This window comes from Colias croceus, chromosome Z (genome assembly GCF_905220415.1).
Source record: "Colias croceus chromosome Z, ilColCroc2.1".
Lineage (NCBI taxonomy): Eukaryota > Metazoa > Arthropoda > Insecta > Lepidoptera > Pieridae > Colias > Colias croceus.
Genome location: NC_059568.1, coordinates 11,241,557 through 11,269,300, shown reverse-complemented (window position 1 = coordinate 11,269,300; position 27,744 = coordinate 11,241,557). Strand labels below are relative to the sequence as shown.

General features: G+C 33.9%; 1 protein-coding gene across 3 annotated transcripts; it reads left to right on the top strand.

The window, feature by feature from the left end:
• The first annotated feature begins 3,390 nt into the window (after window positions 1–3,390).
• On the top strand, window positions 3,391–26,570 carry LOC123705190 (nuclear pore complex protein DDB_G0274915-like). Of its 3 annotated transcripts, XM_045653868.1 has the most exons (11): window positions 3,391–3,437; window positions 3,669–3,762; window positions 18,514–19,473; window positions 19,720–19,893; window positions 20,007–20,647; window positions 21,050–21,153; window positions 21,718–21,827; window positions 23,272–23,427; window positions 24,047–24,221; window positions 24,930–25,082; window positions 25,401–26,570. In XM_045653868.1, exons 2-11 carry the CDS (start codon window positions 3,743–3,745, stop codon window positions 25,611–25,613), a joined length of 2,706 nt encoding a protein of 901 aa, XP_045509824.1. In that variant the 5' UTR covers window positions 3,391–3,437; window positions 3,669–3,742; the 3' UTR covers window positions 25,614–26,570. The 3 variants fall into 3 exon arrangements, with proteins under 3 accessions (XP_045509824.1, XP_045509823.1, XP_045509825.1); XM_045653867.1 differs by lacking the exon at window positions 3,391–3,437 and having other exon boundaries at window positions 3,563–3,762; XM_045653869.1 differs by lacking the exons at window positions 3,391–3,437; window positions 19,720–19,893 and having other exon boundaries at window positions 3,563–3,762.
• The last annotated feature ends 1,174 nt before the right edge of the window (window positions 26,571–27,744 follow it).

Genomic DNA, 27,744 nt, shown 5'->3' with positions numbered 1-27,744 from the left:
TTGCAAATTGATCAGAATTCAGAAATATAAGAAGTATGTATTTTAATTGGCGCAAGATGAGACAAGTCATGATGGGGGTACAAATAACTCACGTGTCCTAAATGATAAACCCTTTTTAAATAAATTATGAGGTTTGATAAATGTTCATACAATTTTGATGGATTTGAAAAATCTTGCTGCTTTAAAATTTAAAACATCTTATACATCAATATGTATACCTAAATATTATTTAGAAAGATGATAAACGAGATTGAGGTAGGTACTAATGATTGTTTATAACAAAACTTGATTATTATAAACGATTACTTTATTTATAAAAACAATCGCAACCGTAAATAAAAATCAAAGTGTAAAAAAATAAATAGCAATAAATAGCAAAATAAAGCAACCGCTGCCTATACAATTATCTTTATTTAGTTGATATATTATCTGGTAAAATGCATTTAAATTAGCAAAATTGAAAGGAGATGGGCAACATCCTGCAACAAGTTGTAATTGGCTTTAAAAATTGACTTCTTTCACTTAAAACCAATCATCCATATAAAGTATGTTTGTAAAAATTTAAATGTCTATTAAGCCTTACACATATTTCCACAACACAAGCCTTAATTGAGCTTACTGTGGGACTAGGTCGATTTGTGTAATAATAATAATATTGCTATAAAAATGTATACAATGTCGCTCATGCGCATGTGACCGCTGCGCTCGTAATATTCTGAATATTCAGAAGAAATATCGAAAATAATTTTTAGCTATATTATGTAGTAGATAAAATAGATAGAATAATGATTAAAAAAGTCCTATGGGGATAATAATTTATGCACTTATACTACTTTTTTTTTAAATAAATACACAAATTTTAACCGAAAAATTTACTTTATTTTTTTTTTTTTCGTAGTCGATAATTTTTAGTAATTAAATGTTAATTAACCTGTTAAAACATAAGCTTTTGGAAATAATAAACAGAATCGAAATCTACCCATAAAATTCGGAGATTTGTCAAAAAATAGATACTGAGTCTACAAACAATTAAAAAAAATTGAATAACATGAAAAATATTATAGATAGACCCCTTTTGAAGTTTAGATATTTTCTATTTCTTCATGAATATCACTACATACTTAGTATGTATCTATAAAACAAAGTCGCTTTCTCTGTTCCTATGTCCCTATATCCCTATGTCCCTTTGTATGCTTAAATCTTTAAAACTACGCAACGGATTTTGATACGGTTTTTTTTAATAGATAGAATGATTCAAGAGGAAGGTTTTATTGTATATAATTTATTAGGTTTTAGACAAAGCGGGCGAAGCCGCGGGCGTTAAACTAGTTCAGAATATTACGGGCAGTCACATGCGCATGAGCGACAATGTGTCTTACTATGTATGAAAAACGTTGAATGATATTAATTATACATCCGCATTGTAAGCGCATGTCTTGTGTAATAAGCATAGTTATATTATAAAGCTGTGTCCAAACGTAAAGTTCATATAAGTATTGTTAAACACGCAAAATAATAATAAACATTAATATGTTTTCACAACAGTGATACGATCATTAAATATATCGTATGAGATCTTAATTGTTTTCATTTGGAATAAACATAATATAGTGGAAATCACAGGTTGAAATCTTATCGAATGCTAGCTGCTCCGCGCGGTCTCACCCCTGTGGCTCCACTCCTGTTGGTCTTAGCGTGATGATATATAACTTATAAATGGGCTATCTAACACCGAAAGAATTTTTCAAATCGGACCAGTAGTTCCCGAGATTAGCGCGTTCAAACAAACAAACAAACAGACACACAAACAAATTCTTCAGCTTTATAATATTAGTATAGATTAGGTAGGTACATAGTTTCTTTTCAGTGTTCCCAGTCATATGAATGTTATATACGAGTAGGTATATGGCAATCCATTGTTTATTGACAATCGCGTAGAAAGATTCCAATATGTTTAAAAAAAAATCGTTTTAATAATAATTAGTTAATATAAACAAAAATTTTAATAATACATCTGGTATTATTAAATTTTTTGTCATTATTCGGTGTTGGTATGAATTTCCTGAAGTATATTAGCCACATTTTAAATAGAGTCAATAATAATTGCGCAATAATTTTATGTACTACAAAGCTCGTATTAATTTTTTTTAATTTTTAATTTATTCAATGACACTAAAATATTATCAATAGGTACTGGTACATATTCTCAATTATAGCGTTATATTAGTATAAAAGTTAATTTTATGAAATTTCATCAGTCTCTAATTATCATGATCACGTGAATTATATATTTATATAGTTGTTGTAGTTGTAACTTGTGAGGATGTTTTGAAAAAAATGGCTTTTTCAAACTAAATATACACACTTCCGTAGGATGTTTCAACAACGATTCAATTAGCGTTTATAGGTAAATATGTACCTACGTTATTTGTCTAGATTTTAGATAATTTCATATTTTATTTGCCTGTAAGAAACTTATTATAATTCTTTTATTAAAGTTTATATGACACATGTAAGAATGTGATCCGTAAAATCAACCGGGTTTTTATATTATTCATCGTAGTGTCCGAGGCCATCATTGCTGCGTTGGTCTTTTTTGACTTCTTCGGAAATACAGAATATTATTCAGTTCAAGGCTTTTAAAACGTCCCATTTTATCAAATTCGTTTTAGCACTAAAACGTTTTGCGTTATTATCAGGGCCTATGACAAGTTTTCTGTTTGCATAAATCAATAAGCTAAGCCTGATTCTGCGCGTTGAAATCTTTTATATTGAGCAATTTTGCGTGTGATATTTTGCCGTATTGTTTTTACAATTTTATTCTAACAATTCATTTAATTATCAAGAGGCTGTAAGATGATCTAAAATATCATCTCTATGGGTCAAAGCCAGCTTGTCGCAAGTGGTGCAGTAGGCCACGGACAAAATGCCAGAACAGGCTATACTCACTATCAAATGTCGAATTGATATAATAATGCGATCGTTATATAGCATTGGCTATGACTGTACAGGGTGTTTCATTTTACAACTTGGAAAAAATATATAGCTTGCACCTTTTGAGACTTGAGCTTATGGCTCTAGTAGCGTTAAACTATTTGGAGTAGTTTATATCATGATATGCCATTCACGTCTAGAAATTTGGAAAATTTCGCATAGAAGGTACGAAACATCGACATGTGTTGGGAAGAGAGTGCCATTCATCAATAGAGATTTCGGAAGAATGTGAAAGTAATTTTAATTGATGTGTCAAGCTCGTTCCATATAGCTGGGTGTCATCTTCTTTGGCGAGGTGGAATCCAGGAGGTGCCGAGCGCGGGTTGCGTGCAAGGGTGAGGTGTGGGCGCGGCTATAAGTAAGAGGCGCGCACGCTGGCGCGAGGTTAGTCGCCGTTCGGCAGCGTGTCGCCAACGGTGTTGTTCCACCGCTCCGACCTCCCGGTGCGTCAAACTCCCTCCACTCCCTCACGCACTCGCCTTTCTCACACGACCGGCGATCCTCACTTGCGCAATCCAGTTGAAACCCGAAAGGTCGCCGCTATTGGCATTTGAACGCTCTCTGACATTAACGTTGCATTTAAATGTGCGCTGCAGCTTCCTCGTCGAGCTTCACTGTCGCAACTGTGTGTCGTTTGGGAAAGGCGCGTGTGCTGACGGACGTTTCTGTTGCAGCCGCGACCCGACGCCGCAGCCCGCCAGCCGCCGTACGCCCTGCGCCCGCGACCTCGCTGCTCCCTACGCGAGCCATGGACCTCAGGATAGCGCTGTGAGTACCCGCCACAATGTACAATTTTCCTTTCAATAATACTAAAAGTTAATTAATACGTCGAAATATATTCAACATTGCAAATTTTTTTATATAAGTAGTATTATCGCACTGGAAAACACTTTCTAATTTGTATTTGAAAAAATGAATGAAGTTGTATTATGCTAATAATGTAAATGTTGATAAAAGCTTCCGAACACGATGTTTATCTTTCCTGTTATGAGATTAAATAACTTTTTAATAGATTGTGAATTCTGATAATTATGTAGTCGTGATGACGTCTGGTCTTTTAGTAGTTTGGAACCTGTTAGCGAACATTGTCACTTTCATCGAATGTTTGCTTAGATGATACTCGCGGTGCGGTGAGCTTTACGTAATTGATTACTATGGGGATACGAGTCGCGTCTAAGAGCCGATACCGCGAAAATATGATCTGATTTCTCGTGTGGAAATCAGGTGTTAAGCAACCAGCTTGACAGCAGCCAACTGACATCACGAATGAGGGCGAATTTCTCAATGACGGCTATGAAACGGTGGTTTAAAATATGCACGACTACGCGTACATTGTCTCCCCGAAAACCGCATAAGCTCTGCTGCGACTAGTTCACAACTGGATATAACATCATACCGCTAACTAAAAATATGCAGGTACCCACATCAAACTTTCCTTCATAGAAATCTGTTTAAAATTTCCCTTTATGGCGTGTACTTTCATCGTTTTACAGAACGTCTTGCTAACCAGTTATAAACGCGTAGAGTCTCGTAGCCACATAGTACGAGTGAAATATGCATGCCCATTGAAAATATATGTTTATAGAAAACAAGCTTACTATGTACTAACTATGTACAAACTATGTACTGCGTTATTTGAAATAACTTTAAAAAACGTCTATCACACGCTATTGTAATCTTCCAAAGATTGGGCAATATCTTAATGATTGGTGTATAATTTAAACGCAACAATAATGTGACGTAAACATTGTTTTGAGTTTTCTATACATGCACATAGCTCGGCATGTTGAAAAAACACAATTTTAAAATAGTAACTTCAATTTTATAACGATTTGGGGACGTGTGAAAACTGTCAACCCATTATGCAGTGTGACATAAACTTTATTTGTATCTATTGTCAAGAGTCGAGACTCTCTCTGTAACAGTTTGCGACATTGACGCTAAGTGGAAGTCCGCAATTCTATTACCTATGCTATAATAACTTAGAATACGTTGAAGTAGTCAAGGATATTAAGTATTGAATTAAATAATGTCCATTCACAAGGTTTCAATAATGTTTATTAAAAATATATATTTAATATGCGTGAATGCCTTTGTGGCTAAATGCAAGTTGAATATAAGTCTTAATAAAATATGGTTTATTGAATACCTTATGATCTAAGTTGAATACACATTCATTATCATGTTATTAAGTATTAATGCATAATAAAGTAAAGACATATCACTTCCTGTCATACTTTAAGTGAATGATAAATACGTGAAATGTAATTATATTGAATTTAATAATAATTTTAAATGAATCAAATATTATTAAAAACATAAGTAAATAATGATCAACTTCATAGACCTGATATCCACAGGACTCGTCAGGTATGGTCTTCGTATTAACGGTTTTTTTGATTCACACGTCTAGCCACACTAGCTTAGTCCACAGTAAATTCTCGACTTATTATAGTCTAATTAGTATGCGTAGAGCAAATCATGGTTCCTGTGCGGATGATTATATCTGGCGGTCGTTGACGACGCAGCATATACGCATCACTCTATGAAAATCATAAATTAAAAAGACAGTTATGTACCTCAAAACATTAGTCATTGTCCATCAATTGATTCTTTGTTTAAGCTTCCAAATTTTTTTCCTTTATGTGCTCAAACAATAGCCTATAGCAAAAGCTGTGAGCAGTTACCTACATATAGTACACACATCATAGTATGTAATATTCTATGATCGATCGGTTATCTTGTCAAATTATATACATTTATTAACAGACAAAATTGTTCGACTCTCACATCAATTAAGGTATTTAGTCACACTGTTTCATGTGAGCATTGTTACAATTGTTTCACTTTCGCCATCGAAAAGAAAACTTAAGTGTTTTGTCATCACATATGCGTAATTCGACGTTATTTCTGAATACAAAACAGTACATATTGAAATTTCTCCGTAGAATATATTTAGATATTACGTGAAAAGAAAGTACACGGTACGGATTTGATACATCAGCGATACGAAACGTGCAAACCATGGATTATTTAAATTATAACTTTTTTTACATTCACGTCACATATATATTTGCTCTTTAAATTTTTACTATATATTTTTATTGCAATAATAATGATCAAAACGCGAAAATTATAAAAGAATGAATAACATCTAAGTTAATAGTAGGTAACAAGTTGAGTATGAATGGCGTAAATATTTTTGATTGAAAAGCTTTAATATTCTTAAAGCTTTTCAATCAAAAATATTTATTAAAAAGAAACAACCATCTAAATTATTACTTATAGGTGAAGTCCAGCTCACTGAAAAAGAATTTTAAATAATTTCGTACTTCACCGAGCTTTTATACATCTAAAGATTTTTTTCTTTCATCCACAAAAAATAATTGAAAAATCACAAGCTTTAATTTCGTCGAGTGTGGTTTTAAATATCCCATAACAAAAAAAAAATGTAAAAGGATTAAAAATCGTTCTTAATACGAAGTTATTAATCATTGTAAACTCTAAACTGTGTAAATACCCAATTTTTAACGCAATATATTAATCCTTTATAATTATGTGGGGCTAGAAAATATTTGTTGATAATATTAGCTTAAAGGTGAGCTTTATTTCACATAGATTTCTAAACCCACGCGAGATATGTCACGGTCACAAATGGTGACATCATAATCATTGCAATATGAAATTAGCCTTTTTAATTCGAAAATGATAATTGAAAATAAACACAACAATGAAAGCTTTTTTGCGTATATACTGTAACAGTGTTTAAATAATAATAGTTTGTCTATTAAATTAATTAAAATAAACCATTAAAATAATGACGGTAACATCTCGTCTGTTTAATTTTGTCTATTAAACATTCTTCATTATTGAAGAATCATGTTATCATGAATGTGTTAATGACTACGACAAAATTCTTTGTTGGAATCCAACGTAATACAACCTGTTTAACGGTAGGTAGCATTTTGTTTGATGCCATTTGTATCAGATATCCGGTATCGGTATCGGTATTTGCGATTACGTGTGCGAATCTGTGCTTTTCTGCTTCGGGCCACTCACATCTCAACTCGTCTTCACTTGACCTTCACTTTCGCTTTTAAACGTTCCACTTTGTGCTTTAAAATAGCATAAAACCTGTAATATTCAAATCAATAATAAGCGGCGGCGTATAAATGGAATTATTTAATAATACACGTGTGATATTTATATTCAAAAAATAATTTGACTATTCAGATTATATTTTTGCATCGTCTGAATATTAAATTTCATGAAAAAAAAGACGTTATAAATATTAGGTATATTATTTCCTTGTTCAAAAATAATATTAACCTTTAAATAAAGATGGACGTTTTGTAAAGGTTAATTATTATCCACAATTATTTTATCGTGTTATAAATTTACCATGTATCTCTACATTAACTGGCTTTGATGGTAAAATTTACTTACCTGGGGCTCGACTGTCTTTTGTGTGTAGGTATATTCTTGTTTTAACTTTATTTCTAATCATAACAAAAAGTCTTTTACAATGGACAGGATAATCGAAACAAAAAAAATAAAAATAATATTCTTTACTAATTAAAAGCAACAGGGCAGACAATGGAACTCGCAATTGGTCGTCCAAAATTTATTCAAAGGTGAATAACATAAACTGTTTTGGAAAATATCGTTGCTTGACAGTTAGCCACTATTCACCATTACTTTCGTTTTCGCACGTTAATAACTGTGATCTCATACACGTCACTCATAATATTGAATGACTATTCTATATACGTGATATTTTAATTATTTGTTGGGTTTCACTGAACCCGTTGAAAGTTAAAAACGTACATATCTACGCTATATTCGAAATTGATGACGAATGTAATAGTAAATGGCTTTGTAGTTCTTGTGAATTGATTACATATCTCACACCCACGTCGTTTGTGACTGCAGTTTATACTTTTTGTACATAGACACATAATTAAGTTGGTACAATACACGCGTGGGAAATGGCAATGACATGTGCCTATCGGGACAAAATATATATATGTTTACAAAGTTTTTCATATGCATCCGTGTCGTTCGAGTATTTTAAGCAACAACGATATTATTGATACTTTCAGTCGATACATAAATACCTTGAGGGTACAACCAGATGATTAGTCAGACCGTTTATTGCTATATTCGAAGGTCAATGTAGGTTACCTAGAATGGCAAATTCGGATATCTGATTTATGCATTTATGTTCCTTATGTTGAATAAATACACGAGTAATTTTTATTTTAAACTGGTTTTAACGGGAAATAACCTAATAATAAGACAGAATTACGCATTTAAAAGAAATAAACACCGAATATATACGTAAAAAACACGACAAATTGAATATTTTTATAAAATAAAAACAATTTTTATATACAATATACAAAACATTTAAGTTTGTTTCAACTGTCCGTGGTTGAATAAATTGCTAATATTGTTATTGATTAAAAAAGCAATCACGTAAAATCTGATATGCTGTGTTCAAGTCACATATAAAATACGGACAAATATTTTATTGCAAGATGTCGTCTCGAAAACTGTAGCGCTACATTTAGTTCATTGCTCATTCATAGCATTATTTGTATATTCAAGGACCACGAGCGGCGCGGCGTAGCACTGCGGCTCCGTGGGTCAACTTTGCCCTTATCTAACCCTCTACATCCTTGATAAATACTGCCGTAAAACCTCTTTGTAGTGTTTATTTCATCGAATGTAAACGTAGGTAGCTGATGTATCGTGTTTACTGGCCGCACCAGGTCACAATATTTTCGTAACTTAATAGTTTCAGTGCGGTGAAGCTTGTAGCGGTAAATTATAAGAACATTTTTTCTCGGCACGTGTGCTATAGTTATCGTAGTCGAAGGACAGAATCGATAGAATGTTGTAATTCTGTATATTATCGACGCTGAGCAAAGAATGCGGCTAGATCATGACCTAAATGCATTACCTAATAGCGATCGGAAAACATTTTATTCGTGTGGCTAGTTTCCTCTTCAAATTAGTTTACTTTGAGGAGTTTACAGAATTCGGCAAAATGTTTAAAGATATATTTAATAAACATTGTCACAAAATATTCTCTGTACAATTAAATAAAGACATTTTACGCATTCCAAAGGCGATTTATAAACATGTTACGAAACAGTGTTATCTTGAATAACAACCGGATACACGAATTCCACATTATATCTCTTTTATGAATATAGAATACATAAATTATTTTTGCATATACTATGAAAGGCTCAAGTGATTGTTTAATAAAAAAATAGCAATAGACTATGATTTCTCAAAATAATAATTGTTCTTAACTACCGGTCGGATTCATAAATAAAAAAGCGGCAAAAGTGAAATGATGCGTTAACGTTCGACGAGTATCTATCGATCACAATAAATAACTTTTGAGCGTGCGTATGGAGCAGCAGTCAAGAATTAATTAATATGATGTATAGGTAGCTGGCACTGGTATGCAATTACAATAAATATCGCTTTCCGCATGTCTAGAATACCATTCATTTTTTGAGAATTGCAAGTTCATATCTCATCACGATGCTTCGGTAAAATCTAATCATTTTATACTATCAAGTGCCTAAAATTTTAAGTGAATATATCATGCTGGTCAGCATATAATATACACTGCGATTGTATTATAGACAGGGAAATCTTTCACCTAGGTAGACGCGTTAGACTCGGGTCAAAATAGTTGTTAGGAGGCAGTCGGCAGATTTGCGCAAACTGCATTATATCACCGTTTCGTCAGCGGCGCATCATCCGCCAGAGAAAAGGTGAGACGTGCCATGCGAAACTAACATTGGATTAAGTCGGTTGCATCAGTGACATTAAACACGCGGCGTCCGGGTTCGACCCCTGTCCGACGTCACTAAGATTATTGGTTATATATGTGTCTTCGAATTTAAACATCAATTTCGGCATCGACCAGTTTCACTTTACTGCCGATGACCTTTTGAGGAATGTGCCGTGATATAACGGATGAGACATACACAATATGTGTTTGTTTTTTATTGCACATCGTTTTAACCTCTTCATCAAACGTATTGTTAGGTTCGGATGCGCGTCGACTTTCTAATTAATGGCTCGAGATAGACCATTATAAGCCTCGACACTTTATTACCCAATCTAATATGAGTACGAATTTTGTTATTTATTATTAACACTGATACTCTCGTGATTTTATGTAATCGAATTCGATTTAGATATTAAGTAAAAAACACTTTCGAAATGGTCATCGTAGAAAACGTTCAATGTCACACTAAAATATGAAACGATTTCACAATTTTTCGATTCCAAGTGTATAAATTATATTTATTCTAAATTCCAAGCTCAAGGTCATCAATTAAGACTTTATATTATGATAAACAGTATCTAAACACTTTGAGTAGATTTACGCGGGCCCGGGCGCGGCATTCTGTCGCGATACTCACGCATGATCAGTTCCTGTTTACGAAACATGTTTTATGTCGGCATTGTGGTAAAAGTTGATTTTCTGCTCAGGGAAGCGTAGGTATTTGGCAACACTGTAAGCCTTGAAACGCATTTGGTAGGTGGTTGACGATAGGAAATTGGAAAAACTTTGAACTCCCTCCGTCCCCGAGTATAACACAAGGTTGGTGTGGCTCTACATATTCTCATTGTCTTTTGCTAGTGACGGTGATATGACTAATACGATTTCAGAGCAATAAAAATATCAATGTCCAGTATCTATACTTATTCATTCAGGCGTAGTATGAGAGTAATATGTTCACGTCAGTCGTAGACATGGGCGGTGCGTGCGCTGCGTACTGGCATGCTTATAAATGCACGCCATGTGCCTGACTTGTGATGACCAAACGACATCTAGCAAACAAAATTATCCGATAGAAGCTCGCAAGCTTTCGCATATTCGGCATTTTAACAAGAATCACTGAAATAACATCTGACTTCAAATACTTAGTACCTACCTATTAATAGGTACATTTTTAAACAAGTACATTAAATAATTTCCAGAAAAAATAGAAAGTCTTCCTATTCTTTTGTTAAAGTAATCTTACCATCTCATCGCACTTGTTTGTTCTTGTAAACAAAGATGACAGATTAAAACGCTATTTCCGAGCAGATAGGTATCCAAAATAAACTGCGTGTATAACAACTAAATCGTTATTATGATATAATTTAAAATGATGTAAATTATGAATGCATATTCGAACTCATTTCAAAGCACGTAGTAAGTGTTAATTTGCCACGTGACCAAAATCCCTGAGTGCAGAGGTACAGGGTTGATGAACTGTAGTACCGTAATACGAATCATAGCAAAATATTTATTAACTCTTTAACATCGCATTCACGATCGGACGTGATTATCACTATAATTATTTAGCTTTCGAATGAAGTTCAATCAATAATTACCATTTATGGGCAGTGTTTGCGTTTTGTATCAGACAATAGATAACTTCCTTTGTGTGGAATAATCGAAATTAGAAACAGCACCTACTGATCAATAATGGTGTTTTATTATAAATAAAGATTGTTAAAAATAAAGATTAAAAGGTGTTAAAATAAAGATTAATTTATGAACGATCACGAACGGTATGTTTTCTCTTTAATTCTGAGCTTTGTGTTTCAACTTTTATACGGGTAATTTTCCTCATAGCGAATTATAAGCAATTCCTTTATTATGATGTTGGATAATATTATTACCTAATACTTTAGAGTAAACTTAAAGCTTAAACCATTCATTATAGCAATTAAGTTTGTTTTTAAACAATCTCCTTTATTTCTTAATTTATAACCGTCCAAATATTAAGATTTACAGAAATCGTGTAACAATAGCCAGCCTTGTAACAAATTAAACATACAATAATTCTCAAAGCAGTAAAGCTGGTATGTGACTGTTTTATATGCGTTAATGATTAGACAGAGATATAATAAAATACACAATTACGTATGTATCATATATGACTAGAAAGAATGAGACGCAAGTAGCAACGTTAAGAGTTGCATATTTGCCCCCGTACGTTCACTGGTGACCTCGAAGTCTGAGGTAGACGGAGACAAATCAGACCTTGTCTCAAGATGCAGCACAACACTACGCTTACTCTCACTAGGGCTGCGTGCAGAGCAAATGATAATACAAGAGAAGTGAGTACATATCCATGGGACATATAATTCACATGATGAAAAGCCTAAATAAACAACCCTTTGTTAGACTCCATGCAGTATGACGTAGGTACCCAATACCCAAGTCGTCTGTCTCTATGTACACATACCATTATGTGAAATCATAAAGGAAGCTAATTCCACGCCTTATCGCGATTGTACTTTTTTGCCGTAGATTGTTAGTAAAGTTGATGGCAATGCTCGGCCGATGTTATCGCTTTTTACTATATACAGTGGCCTATGGGTTTGGTCACTTCCTCACACAGTTCCCTTATAAAGTTACGGGACGTTTTCGAAATAGGTGCTATGTGATTGTTATAATTGCGTTTTGATATTTCTATGCATTTTATAAACAAATCCTTATTAATTTTTATAAATCGGTGTCTATAATCATTAACAGATAAAATTGGCAAAGTAGGTTAAGCATTAACAAGATTAATTAAGTTAATTTATGTATTTTTTACATTGATTCGAATTACGTCCTGGCGAATTACAATTCAATGACGGATCATTGTATTTTATGATACAAATAAAATACAAATTAGTGTTCTACCAATTAGTATAGGTACTGAGTCAATATGCGTAAGCGAGTCCGGACACTGGCGGCAGTAACTTGCCACAATCTTTACATTGAGCAACAACGAGTTAATAATATCCAGCTTTCGTTACCTTGAAATTTAACGCCATAGTTTTGCAGGAACATTTTTAAACACTTTCTAGACGAAATATTGCTGATTATCTTATTCTTATTTGTGTAATAATGTCCTATAATAATATTTATTTATTTATCACGACATATTCAGTATTGCAAATAAAATACCAACAACAAACTATCGCAATTGAAAAACGTCTGATTGTTGGTAAAAATAATTATTACAAAAAATTAAAATAATACCTATTATCTAATACGGTGTATCTCTCGTTTTGTTATACGTAGTTTTATAATATTATTCATAACTTACTAATAGCACCTAATAGCTAGGTAAGTTGTGACTGTTTTGTAACGATTGAGCGAACACAAAATCAGTGAATTTCACGTTACGCTAGGCGTCTCTACTTAAATAACTTTTAAGGTAACAATAACATTGTTATGCTTTTTTAAGATGCAGTGTGAAGTAATAACATCGCGTACTGTATTTGAATTAATTACATATGCAATAATGCAAAAGAAAAGCCCAGTGTGATAATTAGCAAGAAATTATATTCTTAATTTGAATTTAATGTATTTATGTAAATCGCTTTGGTGCTGTTGTATAGATAGAATCTTTTTTTAAAACGGGATAATCGTAACGAATTGCTATTCGATAATCTCCCGTTATAACAAGATAGGCGTGAAATATAAATATTTTCGGCGAAGACGCTCATATAACGTGTTATAATGTTTGACATAAGCTTACTTATGTAATTTGATATCCGGATAGATAAATTATATTACAAGCGTCCGGGTTTCTCTGACTCACATTCGTGTTTGTCACCAGTTGCGATTAAATCTTATAAGCTTATATCATTACTTTAATTTCAATGAATTATCTGATAGCACAAGTCTGTGAAACTTTTATGATTACAGAGTGTTAAAAACTTAAAAAAAGTTTAAGCTTATCACAATGTGGACCAAGCGGCAAGCATATTTCGTGTTGCATTATGTCATAACTAAAGTATTTTGTCAGCAAACTGTTTGTTAGTCTTTAAATATACAACATAGCATTCAAAATACGTTGAAAAGTGCAAGTGTATTGTTGCAAAATTGAGAGCGACCAAAAGTTAGATAACAGTTTTGGTAAAATGGCAATGACCATAAATTACGTTGACATTACTTAGTTCTTATTCGTTTTGGTCGGTGTGCCATATTTAGGTATCCGTGAGTCAAGGGGGCCGACGACCGCCGCGGACGCACCAAATGCAAGTCTCTAGAGAAACCATCGTGAAAACAACAAACATGAGACCGGTTCGTTGAAGATTCGCTGTGAATATGAGAATAAAACACGTTATTTTATGTACTGTTGTGAATTATTCAGCATTTTTCTCAATTCCGCGCGGGCTTGGTCAACATGATTTATTTAGTTGATGTCGAAATAATACGAGCCGCACTGAAATTCTTAAGTAGCAAAAATGTTATAATGTAGTCTTTGAATAACATTTTTAATTCATTTTTTAATTAGAAAATTTCTCGTACAATTCGCACACGATTATCTATTGTAATATGTAATATTATACATATATTTTGTGTTATTCTTGAGATAGGCAAAAACACTTTTACTTTCAAGCCGAAATTACGAACCGGCTATTTAATTATGTAGGCAGACGAGTAGAACAGGAAGCCATAAAATCATCATTTTTAACGATCGAACACTAAATATTTATGGGTTTGACGATGAAAATTTAAAGTCCTTACATACCAAAAACACCTGTCGTCTATAAAACCCGTTAACCTATTATTTGCAAAATAAATTCGTGTTTGTGGAAAAAAAAACAGTGAATTAAGTTTTATGACACGGATATTAGAAAAGTTCAAGTAAGAGAGGAATCCTTGCATGTTTACTAAGCGATATAGCCTTACTGCGTTTTTCATATTTTTATTTTTTATATGGTCACGAACACCTTTAGTTTTGGTATGATTTCTATTTTCTAAACGGATCACCCATATTAATATTTTATTTATCATTACTTATTTTATGTATGTGAACCTACGACGCAGTAAAATTAACATCACAAAAGTAATAATTGTTATTAAATTTTCTTACAATTGCATTATAGTTTTATGAAGCGTTTTGATATAAAAATATACGGTTGATTTATTGAAGTTGATTATTCACTGAAACTAATGGGACCGAAATATACATACTACACCAATCAATTTTTTCACGGCGGTAAAACTGCTTCCGATGAAAGAATTTCTCTTCCGGTACCTCGTATAGTAGGTATTATTAAATTGCTCAATACCGTATACACTTCAATTTAAACATTATCTTTAATAAAGTTTATAACACAAAATGCATTTTACAAAAACTGGTAACTAGTGGCCATGATGCTGAAAGCGGTTTTATTTGAACTTTGAGGAAACCTAAGGAGTGAGATATTTATATTTATCATGCAGGATGTAACTGAAATAAACTATAAATTAATCTAAGAATTTACAAGATGGATTGTGGTTTTTTGTTCGATTTTTCCCTAATTCGTTTTTTGGTACCCTGAACGCACACCTCGTTCGTAAACCTCTCCCCTTCCACGTACACGCGATTTAAATCGTAAGTTTTCGGATGTATTGTGATAAAATTAAAGTCTGGACTATATCATACGTTTTAAGAATAATAATATTAATTAATTTATGTAAAAATGTGCTCACGCAAGCTGACCAATAATAATTTAACAGAGCATTTATTGTAGCTAATTCATATCTTAGTTTTGTCCTCCAGAAGTTAAATGTCAACTTTGCATATTGCGGAATACTTCGATGAAGAGACGTATATTGCTTTTTAATAAGTCTTTAGAAAGAACTGGTTGCTCTTCTCGTGACCTTTACATTTTAGAATTTTAGAATGGTGCCATATTAATTACGACATTACTGTATAAATAAAGTTAAAGTATACAAATCATTTGTTAAATTTATCAATAATTCTAAAATATACTGAGATACGTATACGCGCATGTACTTTAACATGTTTTCAGTAATCGCATTATTATTGCGCAGTTATGTCAGTAGAGTAGACGTATGTTATTTAAAATTATTGATTGAGTTTTTAAAACTGTGATATATGTACAGTATCTCATAAAACAAACCTTTTCAGTTTTATTACGCTTCAATGTTTTTTATTTTATAATTACCATAGATGTAGAGCTGTAGAGATTAGAAAAAGAGAAAATTAAAAATCTTTTTTCATAATTCATCATCGATGTGCAAACATAGCATTTGAAGATTTCATAATGTACTAAATGTTTTCAGTCGCAACTTAGACACAATAACTATTGTCTCTACAATAGCTCTTAGCTTAGGAAATCATTTTGATATCTATAATCTCAGTTCACAATCAGTTTGCCCATGGTCAATTTTTGCAACGATAATCTGTCACTTTAAATCACCGCGTAAGATTGAAATTTGAATTATCAAGGAAAATTAGCGATAAATCAGAGGCTTTCAAAACTTTTCATGGTTACCACAATTAATAAAAACATTATTATTTAATTTTTCGACATTTATTTAATTAAAGCAAGTATGTATTACATGTGCGATTTCGAGGTTAAAATAAAATATAATTATATGTGATTTCTTTGCACAAAGTGCAGTGACCGGATAAAACAATTATATAACGAAGAATTAACAGTTGTCTAGCCAAACAGTACATTTAAATTAACACGCATAGTCAATATTCTGTTTACTTACAATTGAATAAATCCATTGCACCAACTGTGACGGCTTACATTCACAAATCGGTTTTTCTTTCATTTAACAAGTTCTGGTTTTTGTTCGATATTTTCTGCATCATTTACGCTGCAAGTACATCAGATGTCGATAAGTAAATAAGTACTATTGACTTAAAAGTAAATACTCTATTATCTGTCCAAACTTCGTTTCCCATGAAAAAAATTGTACTCAAACATAGGCAAACTTTTTATTCCTTTGTATGGTGACGCACACTTAATGGAGAACAATGAATTGGAATTAACATATTATATGCACATATATTTTTTAAAGAAAAATTAAATTCAATGATAATCGTGCGATACTCAAGATAGATACTCCAATGGACCGTCACAGCTTATTTACAACTTTATAATAGTACAATTGAATTATTGCCGTATCTAATTTTTAAATAGATTTAACGGGCCTGTAAGAATTGGTACAATAGTCAATTATTACTCTTTTAATTGCAGCAAAAAGGTATGAAAGTTTTTCTGGCTAATAACAGTAACATAACACGCAACTAAAATACACTATTCATGACAGGTATCATGAGCAATGAGAATGGAAGTGAGGAAGTCTCTTCCATTTCTTATGACTGCGGCTTAATCGTTAACGATCATATTTTGTTATGCGTAAAAAACGGTCCATTTAAGTGTATTGACAAGGTTAAAACTGCAGGAAATGATATATTTTAATATCCTTCAATTGACTCAGCATAAGTATTATACTGTAGCCATGCATAGGTCATGAAGAACTTTATTTATATTGATAGTATGTTCGTAGATACGCTCACCTAGCCTTGCGCTCGGTGCGACCTTACATCTAGTGAAATTGAACCGGTACTCATTCTATACCGGTCTTATTGCACTCTTGTGAGGAATTATTAAGGCTATGCAACACATTTCAATGTCTATTTAACCGACTAATGATGTTTACCTACTGCATGTGGTGCCCCTATTAATATTTATGCACGATTTATAATAAAACTGTATGTTGAGCGCGATTACAAATTGTAATAAGCATATAAAATCGTCATCCTTCGAAATGCTTCCGCGTGCCGATACCTGCTTTGTATGAAATTGCGCGGAAGTCACTGCCTTCCGATTGCAATAATTGGTAATGCAGTTCCTATTCGGGAACATGACGCATTTGTAAGAAAATGCCTGTCGATTGTTGTTATAAACTATTAAAGCTTAACTAGTCCTAAGACCGGATTTCTAGAAGCAAATATTCAAATCTTTCTTGTGATTCCTAATGACGTTAGTATAAACCGCAGTAGACAAACGGATATCCGTTATAAGTGGCGCAACTTATCTTATAAAACCATGGAAAATCGGTTTCGAGCAAGTATTTTATCTATTTAATTATCTAGTTATATGTAGCGACGTAATAAAAGTTATTAGCTAACACTTCAAAAATATGTTATTTATAAGTATCTAGTCTCAGAGACGAGAGTGAGAGTCTCTCTAAGCGAAAGTGATCGTAATGTTGCGTTGCTTCGATCTGCACTTGTCCGGAATGGCAATGCGTAATACCACAAATACACCCACGCTCCGATTTTTCATCACTAGTTCTCACGACCACATCGCGAATTCACAATTATTGCAATGTTCGACGTTTGTTTTCTAGTCTTCTGTCCTATTTTCACATAACTTTTTGTGCGGCAACGCAACAAATTTGCTTGCATATTTGTTGGTGCTTTCAAACTATGCAAATGCAATATATATGTTACGAAATAAGTGCCAATTTTTGTGTGCTAATCAATTACACACTCAACAACAATATTACTTCTTGCTATTGTGATGAAATAAATGAATCATAGTTAGTCGTAGGTACTACATGAGCATTGAACAGATGTTGTCTCGCTGATTCATACGACACAATGCGGTAGGAATTCAAAATTTTGAAATATACTGTAGTGACATTTGGCAAATTAGACCTTTCCTTTGTTTCAGATGTTTTCTGCTTTGTGCAACATACACGGTCGTTGCGGAAGTGGACATCATCACAGAGCCACGACCAGGTGAAGAATATGTCTTAGTTAGTTCCGGACAACAAACACCATTAAGAAATTTTGAGACCTCGCATAAAATACCAGAAAAACACCCAAATCATAGGCTCACGAAGCCAGAAGATAGCAATGAAAAAATATTTAAAAAGTTACACAGTGGAAAAGTTAAACATTCAGCAGAAGGTATAGTTTCTATTGAAGAAGATAAAAAAGCGCAAATTAAAAAAGGTCAAAAACTTAAGGCATCTGAGTCAATTGAAATCGATGTGCCTGTATCTAAGTTAGAGGATATCAAGATTAAAGAAAATGTTAGAGATATTGATACTAATCCTAAATTAGCAGTAGCTTTAGAAGCTATGTCAGAATCTGGAAAATTAAGTAACAATGATGGAACTACGACGCAAAAACCTATTTTAACAACAGCACCACCCACACCAGCTAAAGGATACGAATATATTCCAATTAATTTTGACACCATCGACGATATTAACAGTGGGCTCCTGTCATCAAATGTGAAACTTGAAACAGCTGGTTCAGAACAAAAGCAACACTCCAGAATTCAAGTTAAAAAGGGACCAAATGGTCAAGACTACGAATATGAATACATTTATTATTATTATGATGAAGATGATGAAAGTAAAAAGGAAGTGAAAGACAAACCCGCAAGCAATGAAGCTCCTGTTCTCAATTCACATGATGGACCATCAAAAGTTGAAACTGAGAACCATATTGCCAAAGACAGTAGATCAAAGAGCAAATATAGCACAATCGAAAGATCAACCACAACAACAACTGCCACTCCAGAGGTACAAAATGAAGTATTGAGCACATCTGGAAGAGGTCGTTCCCGAGGAAGGAATACGACCCCAGCTCCAGCTCCAGTTCAAGAAGAAATTGTAGAGAGGTAAATATAGTTTATTTAATTTTGGCTTGCATCAGATATGTAATTGTAGTTAGATCACTTTGTAATTACAGTGCATTTGTAGTTTAAATAATAACATAGAAGTAGTATTAGAACTAATATTCTCCACATCAATTGCGATCTTCACCGGAGTACCTGATACATCTGGCTTCAAATGTGCCGTACGTTGATGGATGCTCCTGGATATGGAATTTATGAAATGTACGTACAATTTTATTTTCTTAACAGATTACCATCAAGCACACGGTTCCCACCTCGGGGTCGTAGTTTTGGCAGTTCAAGCACCACTACTCATGTACCTGAAGTAACAGAAGCAGTAAGACAACGTGGTAGATCACAAGTTGATAGTGTGGCTGATGAATCAATCGGTCAAACAAGAAGTAGGACACGTGCGCATGTTAGGTAAATTGTAAAAAAGAGCACAGAGCATCGTGTAAATTATGTAAATATTATTAAATATCATTGCTGATTGATTAATTTTTTTCTAACTAATAATTCATTATTAATCATTTCAGGCGACCAAGTTCCGAACTCGTCGACCTTGATAGTTTCAAAACACATTCGGGTGACATTCGCAGCCAATACAAGGAACCGCCAACGAGATATTCATCTGAAAGTAAAACTACAACCGATGTTTCTGACGTTGAGCTGCCTGTAAAGGAAACGCAACGGGAAGGCCACAGTCTTCCAAGTGGTGTTATTTTCCAAGAAGTATTGGACGACTCAAAACTGCCGTCGGACTACAAACAAACAACGACATATGAACAAGACACAACGGAGTATACTACAATGACTGCTATGGAAAAAGTAGCCCTCGATCTGTACGCCTACTTGGCGGGTGAAAATTTGAACAATGAAATCAATCCCTCAAGCGATTTGTTGAGTTTTGATGGATCCACAACAGTAGATGACGACTCTTGGACAACCGAATCTCTAAGTACAACAGAAGAGGAAACAACGCCAACGACCACCACTACCACAACGACTACAACCACTACGACCACGACCACTACACCCGCGCCCACGACCACAACGACAACTGCGGCCCCAACTCGCCCATCGCGATTTAAGTCGCGCCCTGGAGCCCGAGCTAGAGGCTCTGTGTCCACCAGCGCAGCAACAGAAGCACCTCAAGAGACATCTACTAGGGCGCGAGGTAATTCTAAGTAATATTAATCCCCTTTTGAAATCTCATTTGTAACATGGTGTCGCGAGCACAAACGGATGGAAAGTTGTCACATCCGATAATTACCATTCAACGGTTCTCCGGATGGACACGTCGAAATTTATTTTCTTTACATATATGTATAAATGGGTAACCTAGGTACCTATTAGCTAGGGATTGTGTGCGTAGCGATGTTAATATTCTGCTTTGCGACTTTATGCGAATTTTGTGTATGTGTTATTTTTATTACATTTTTAAAGCTGTGCGCACATGAATAAACATCATGTTTCAGAATTTTATTTTAAAGGATTCATGAGCGCATGGGCTTTCTTATATATTGTCTTGATTTGTGAGTGTTCGTTACGTATACAGTAAGAGAGTATTTGTCAACAGGTCGGTTTGGTAAGCCAAATGGAGTCAGAAAAACCACTGCGACAGTCGCCGAAGTGGAAACCAGCTCCGCAGCCCCAGCAGAGAAACCAGCGACACAACCTAAGGTTCGCATTGATTTTCATGTAAATATATTATTCAAGGAAATAAGCATATTTATTATGTAAGGCGACATGCTCTAGCGACTTACTGCTATGCGAATATAGTTACTAACTTGTTAGCCTCCATTTAAGATTAGCAACTTATATATCATATCATATACTTACTTGTCCAGTTTTTGTCTGAGGATTTCATCATAATAATTGCTCTATTTCCCATATACTGTCTTTCTTTGTTTGGTAAAAATTATTGGACCGCAACTAACATACTATATTTTAAAACATTATATTAATAAAATATTGATTGTATACTATGTAATATGACAACAATACAACAAAGAATACGTATAACGTTCGTTATATAAAGAAAATTATTTCGAGGACTGGAATTTTAATAGTGAAATACTCGTAATAAGAAAGTGTACGTTTTAATTATTGGTTTATCGTCTTACTTAAAATGGATATTGTTTCCGTAAAATGTGTTTTCTCCAAAATTACCTACCCTATGTTAAAGCGAAGCAAATTTTTTTATTGTCACGAGTGTTGACGTTACACGGTGGTATTTTCTGTCAGGCGTTCGGGCGTCGAGGTGGTCTATTCGCCGGTCGGAACCGGCCTGTCTCCACGACCAGTGCCCCGGCGCAGGACGGCAGCAACGCAGCCAGCGAAGCGCCTGCACCTAGGTAAATTAAAAAGATAAAGAAGATCCTTAAAATGTATACGTACATTACCAATAATACCTACCTGTAAAAAATAAATAAAAGACGCAATTAACGTAGTGGACACTTCTCTTATCTGATTGATGAATTTGGGAAAGAATCACGTTATTTTCGTGATATTAATGAGTCTTCATTGTTCCACTTAAGGTCGAAATTTCAAATGAAATGTTTTTTTTATAAAAATAGCTGCTAATTAAAAACATCACACATCAACATTAAAAACATTAGGTATGCTTTATATGAAGTAATTGTTAAAATGTAATTTTCATTAATTTTCTATTTCTTCTGAGGTACGTTCAAACTTTCAACATTTTTCTTCAAAACATCTGCGTTGTAAACGTAAAGTGTGCTGCAGATTTATGTTCGATTTTAAATTCTATTATAGTTACTACTTAAATTTTAAACCTTTTTAAAGCTTTTGATGTAAATTTTTTGTATATTTCCTGTTTTATTTTAAAAAAGTTATTACTGTCATTTTACTCATTAGCTTTTCGATATCAGTTTAAATTTTTTTGATATCTGCAATAGTTACAAAATAATCGCATGCGCACACTTAACGATTACCGTATATGATACCGACACATCCTGTATATAGAGTTACTAGCGGTCCGCCCCGGCTTCGCCCGTGGTACTTACATGTTTAAACTATCCCATCTCTCAAGTTGGATCGAACTGCACATGGTGTGCGAATTTTATTATAATCGGTTAAGTGGTTTAGGAGTCCATTGAGGACAAACATTGTCACACGAGATTCAACAATCAACAAAAAACAATCATCATAAAACACTGTGATTTTTGTTAAGTTTTGTTTTTAAGTAAATTGACCAGACTTTGAATTTGTTTGAATAACGGGTCTTTCATTAACCGTTTTTAAATGTAGTCCAACGACCATGCAATCAGTTTAATTGAAGTAAGAACGGGGATGACAAAATGTACCCATAGCAGCCTATAGCCTTCCTCGACAAATGGCATATCTAACACCGAAAGAATTTTTCAAATCGGACCAGTATAGTTCCTGAGATTAGCGCGTATAAAATTAAATTTGTAAACTCGCATGCCGCGTCTACATCTAGAAGGTTATAAATCAACTGCATGTTAGCATAGTAGAATAAATCGCAAGCATTTGTAACCTGTTTTGTAAACGGAATCAATTACTGAATAATGTACAAGGAATTTAACTAAGATCGTTCAAATTCAATACTCATCTATTAGTAATTTGGGTATTCTCCAAATACTTATTACACAAAATGCGTATTATTTGACTCGGTTCTCAGAGCCCGCGTCTACGCCCTGGTTTGAGACGAGGCCGATGGGCCTCGACACATTCTAAGACACTTCTCTTATCTGGTTGATGAATTTGGGAAAGAATCACTAATAATTGACTCGTAATTATTGACTCGGTTCTCAGAGCCCGTCTACGCCCCGGTTTGAGACGAGGCCCATCAACCACGACAGCGGCTGCTTCATCAGCTGAAGTGAGCGAGACGACCGCCCCCAGTGCCAGCTCTAACGCAGGTTCTGGAGAAGTTGTTGAAACTACACCCACACCAGGCAGAAGTATTGGGTAAATTATTTTGGATACTTTTTTATTACGGTTTGGCCACTCCCAATGATGAAGTGACGAGTTCGAAGTATGAATACGATATCATATACCTTAAATAGACACTCTCCAGTCTCCACCCTGCCTAATGCCTTGGAGACTGCGTTAAGAAACATAATATACGTGAACACATTCATATTATAATATTGTAAATATCTGTTTCGAACGCAGACACAAACTACGTCACAGTTCCTACTTAGTAAGTAAAAGTCTAGATAAGAAAGAAAAAAAAAACGTTTATTTAATGGCACATACAAACTGAAGAAAGATAAGGAAATATTAACGTAATTTGCACGGAATAGAATTATTAACTTAATTCATACACTATAAAGGATATTTGAGAAAAACAATGATTTTATCAAACCTCTTTTGTATTTCACGTTTTGTTTATCTTTACATCTTACTGTTATTTTTGTATCTTATAAGATCTCGAGTAATTATCCAATAACAACCACAATTAAAATGTACCACAACGTTATCATAGCACTTGGATACAGTAATTCAGCTTTGAAATAATATTCGTAACATATAGTGTTCGTAACATTTTTTGATTGCGCCTTAAACGATACTTATATTTTTTTAGACGTAAACCGGGTGGTAGGCCAGTATCTCTGAGACCCGGGCCCAGGCTAAACCTTAGACCCAACCCTCGTCTTAGGCCCGGAGTGGCTACTACAGCGAACACCGAAGCTCCCTCCGAGGCACCCGCTGAGACCTCTGCACCCGCAGAGTCTCCCGCTGCAGACGAACAATCTGAGGTTACAATCTTCTCAATTAATAGATCATTCAATCATTTTAATATGTCAAATAATGTAATGTTTGAAAGACCTGTCGTCATCTAGTAATAAATAGATTTGAAATGAAAACATACAATTTCATCATCGACTTATCTGTTAAATTGATATATTCGATAATGATTACGTTATTGCAATATATAAAGTGTATGTTAGTAAGCTTCCTTGAAAACTATAAAGTGCATTGTCAAATAAACGACAATAAGTTCGATATATAAGTGGCGCCAGTTAAACAAAAGACATTGACCCCACTTTAAATAACGTGCAGTCCGTTGCTTTTAATCGAAAGTAAATCAAGGTTGACGTGTTTAACGTTGCGGCAACCAATAGTAACGCACGCTCTGAAATATTTATATTTCGACACTATTTAGAGAATAAAATTATTTTATTAATTATTATACAATCGGTTAATGTTTCTGATACTTTAGTCACGATATGAATAATGAAAGTGACTGCAATATGTTCAGCAAATTGCTGGACACAAATAATTCACATACGTTCTTGAAGACATGATGCGTGTTGAAATAAACTATTACACATTGCCGCAATTAATTACACAGAATCAAACGCGTGTTGGTTTTTCTTATAAAGTGTCCGACATCGCTAGATTCTCTATAGACTGAACCATTTTTAAAAAGGCAAATTACGAGCTGCCTAAATACTTATTTTTAGGGCTCATCTCCGACCCCAGCTCCCGAAGCGCCTCGAGGAGGAATCAAGCTCCGCAACAGGCTACAGGTATCACCTTCTCCCAAACGAGTCGCTGCTACTCCTCCACCACGCAGGCCCAACCCCCTGTTGAAGAGGAAATTGCCTTCCACTGAGGTAAGGGCCCTGATGTACTACGGATAGGAATGGTTTTTAATTACTGAGCTTCTTAGACAAAAGTTTAGATTGCTCTAAATCGTTATTGATTATAATAAAATCCGAATAGCAGTAGCCTTGGCTCAGTTTAAAGGTTTGCCTGTAAGACGGCAATTATTTTCACAAATGGACTGGACTTTTTATTTTACTGCATATAAAATATATTTATTACACTACTGGGTTTATTTCAAACCATATAGTAAACTAAAATTACTAATAGGTAAGTAACTATATTCTTAAATTCTGTCATTTTAAAAATATTTTAAATCTAATCACCAGGCCACCACTGAAGCACCAAAGAAGGCATCTTCGGAGACGACGGAGGAGAGCACCAGTGCTGAGAAAAGCGAGACTGAGACCGAAGCCGCGCCCGCGGAGACCACCCCCGCGCCGCCCCTCCGCGGCCTGGACGCTCTCATCGCAAGAAGACGCGCCGCAGGAGTAGGCTCCAGGCCCGCGCGACCCGTTCGAGGCGCCAGGCTACCTAAATAAACATTTATACAATACATAATTACTGTTTAACGTTATGACATGACTTAAAACTAAATCTCATTAGAACTCTGCCTATTCAGCACACTTGTCCCGCTCAGTATATAAATTATATAACCACTGTTCTCACGAGAATCGAGATTTCCCACAATTCAATCTATTACAGTCACTCGCTTAGAACTTTTAGTCATGTCATGAATTAGTCAATTCAACGCCCCAAATGAGTGTAAAAAATAAATTACGTACTCATCATACTATCAATACTTATACTCTTTGAATGTTTTAATACAGGTAGATTATACACATATAATTAGACTTTACCTTTTTACTTTTTAATTTTAGAATTTTTGACCTTGATACTAAATAGCCTCCCATCAAGGGCTTTACTCAATAATTTAATTATACGTGTTATAGGTATGTACATATTAGAATTTAATGTTATTACAAGAATGTACCAAGGGATCTACTTTGGATAATACCCAATACAGTTTTATAATTTTATAAACCAAATTCATTAATAATTAAAGGTATATAAGATTTATCCTGCAATTGAAGTTACATGACAAATATTGTTTGTAAAATTAAACAAATTTCTACAGTGCCTTCATTAAATAATAAAATTATATTATGAAAACTTATACTTATTTGTTTTCACGTCTTTATAATAGATGGAAATGTATGTATAATGTTTTATCACGTGTAATTAGGAAATTAGAAAGCGAAATTTTTATTAACTTATGATACTTTTAGATTTAGTATCTTCAAAACTTATACGCATTAATGTTTATTTATTATCATAAGTGATGAACATTGTACTCGGATTTTTAAATAAATCGTTTGCCATGGCAGCATTCACCGACATGTGACTTACAACTGAAGCACTGATAGTTAGTGCCATCGTGATATGTTTTGTATCTTTTCGTAAGTGTGATAATATACTTAATAATAAGATAATGTTTATTTTTGTATGTTTTATTTTAAACCACACCTTCCCCTTATCGAATAATCTATCAAGAAACATCTATGACGGCGATAAGAACGAACCTATGGAACAAATGAAACACGTACCTATATGTTTATAGTGCGTTCGATTTATTTTGTTACCTACCTAGTAGCCGACGCCAGGGTTAACCCGGGATAAAAACAAAATAAAATAAAGCCAATGAAATTTTTCTAATATCTGTAAAAATTCTTAGGAATAATCTACATTATTCCTAAGAATTTTTAGAGAATTTTTAGAACTACTTCTAGAATTTTGCTGGTGAAAGATCTTTTCGAATCAGTCAAGTATTTTCAGTCTATAGAACAAACAAACAAACAATACTTTGCTCTTTATAATATTGAGTAGTTACTTAAATTTAGATTAGAATTATTGTCTGTGTTTTTATTACATACCCATTTATTAATAAACAATCGTATTTCATCTAGACACGCGGCAGCGTGTCAAGCCAAGTTCAAACGAAGAGAACTGGCGATAAGCGGATTACACCAGTCTGTTTGGAAGAGATAACCCTACGCAAATAAATAATATGTCAAAGGTTAATATTTCATGTGTACATATTACGCAATCTACAACAAAAGTTACGACACAGTTATTAAAAGGAGGGTCCCTAACATAATTTCTAGCACTGAGAGACCGGTTAGACTGCTACGGTGCCACAGAGCAAGTATGTACGGTGCTAGACGCTAACACAGCCGTAATAAAGTTGAATATCGCGCTTGATCGCGCTCGAGCTCGAAGCTAAATCTCGTCAAAGTCTCAATAATAAAGTAAAGTCTGTGGTAAAGTCTCAATTCTTATTTCGTTTACCTATTATAACTAATTGATCTAGAGAAAAAATATCTTGGGATTGGATAGTAAACTATATTTTCTTACTGTTAACATTTATTTTACACACAAAGTAAATCTTTAAAAAAATGTAATAATCCTTAAAAAGGGCATAATTTTTGAATAAAAAATGAATCGAGCGAAAATGTTACCATTATGTAACTGTCTTGTACATGGAAAGATAAAGACTCAATAAATCATATAGGTACTAAAGTTCCATTTTGATTGGATGTGTGACTGTTTCAGAATATTAATGCAAATGCAAATTCACATTCATAAACTAAATTTAGCCTCCCCTTAAGTAAA

Excerpts from the sequence above, each read along its gene's own strand:
- LOC123705190 (XM_045653867.1), top strand. The coding sequence starts at position 3,578 with ATGTGCGCTGCAGCTTCCTCGTCGAGCTTCACTGTCGCAACTGTGTGT. Across the intron at positions 19,474-19,719 it reads CAAGAAGAAATTGTAGAGAG|ATTACCATCAAGCACACGGT; the intron begins GTAAATATAGTT and ends TTTTCTTAACAG. Across the intron at positions 21,154-21,717 it reads AACCAGCGACACAACCTAAG|GCGTTCGGGCGTCGAGGTGG; the intron begins GTTCGCATTGAT and ends ATTTTCTGTCAG.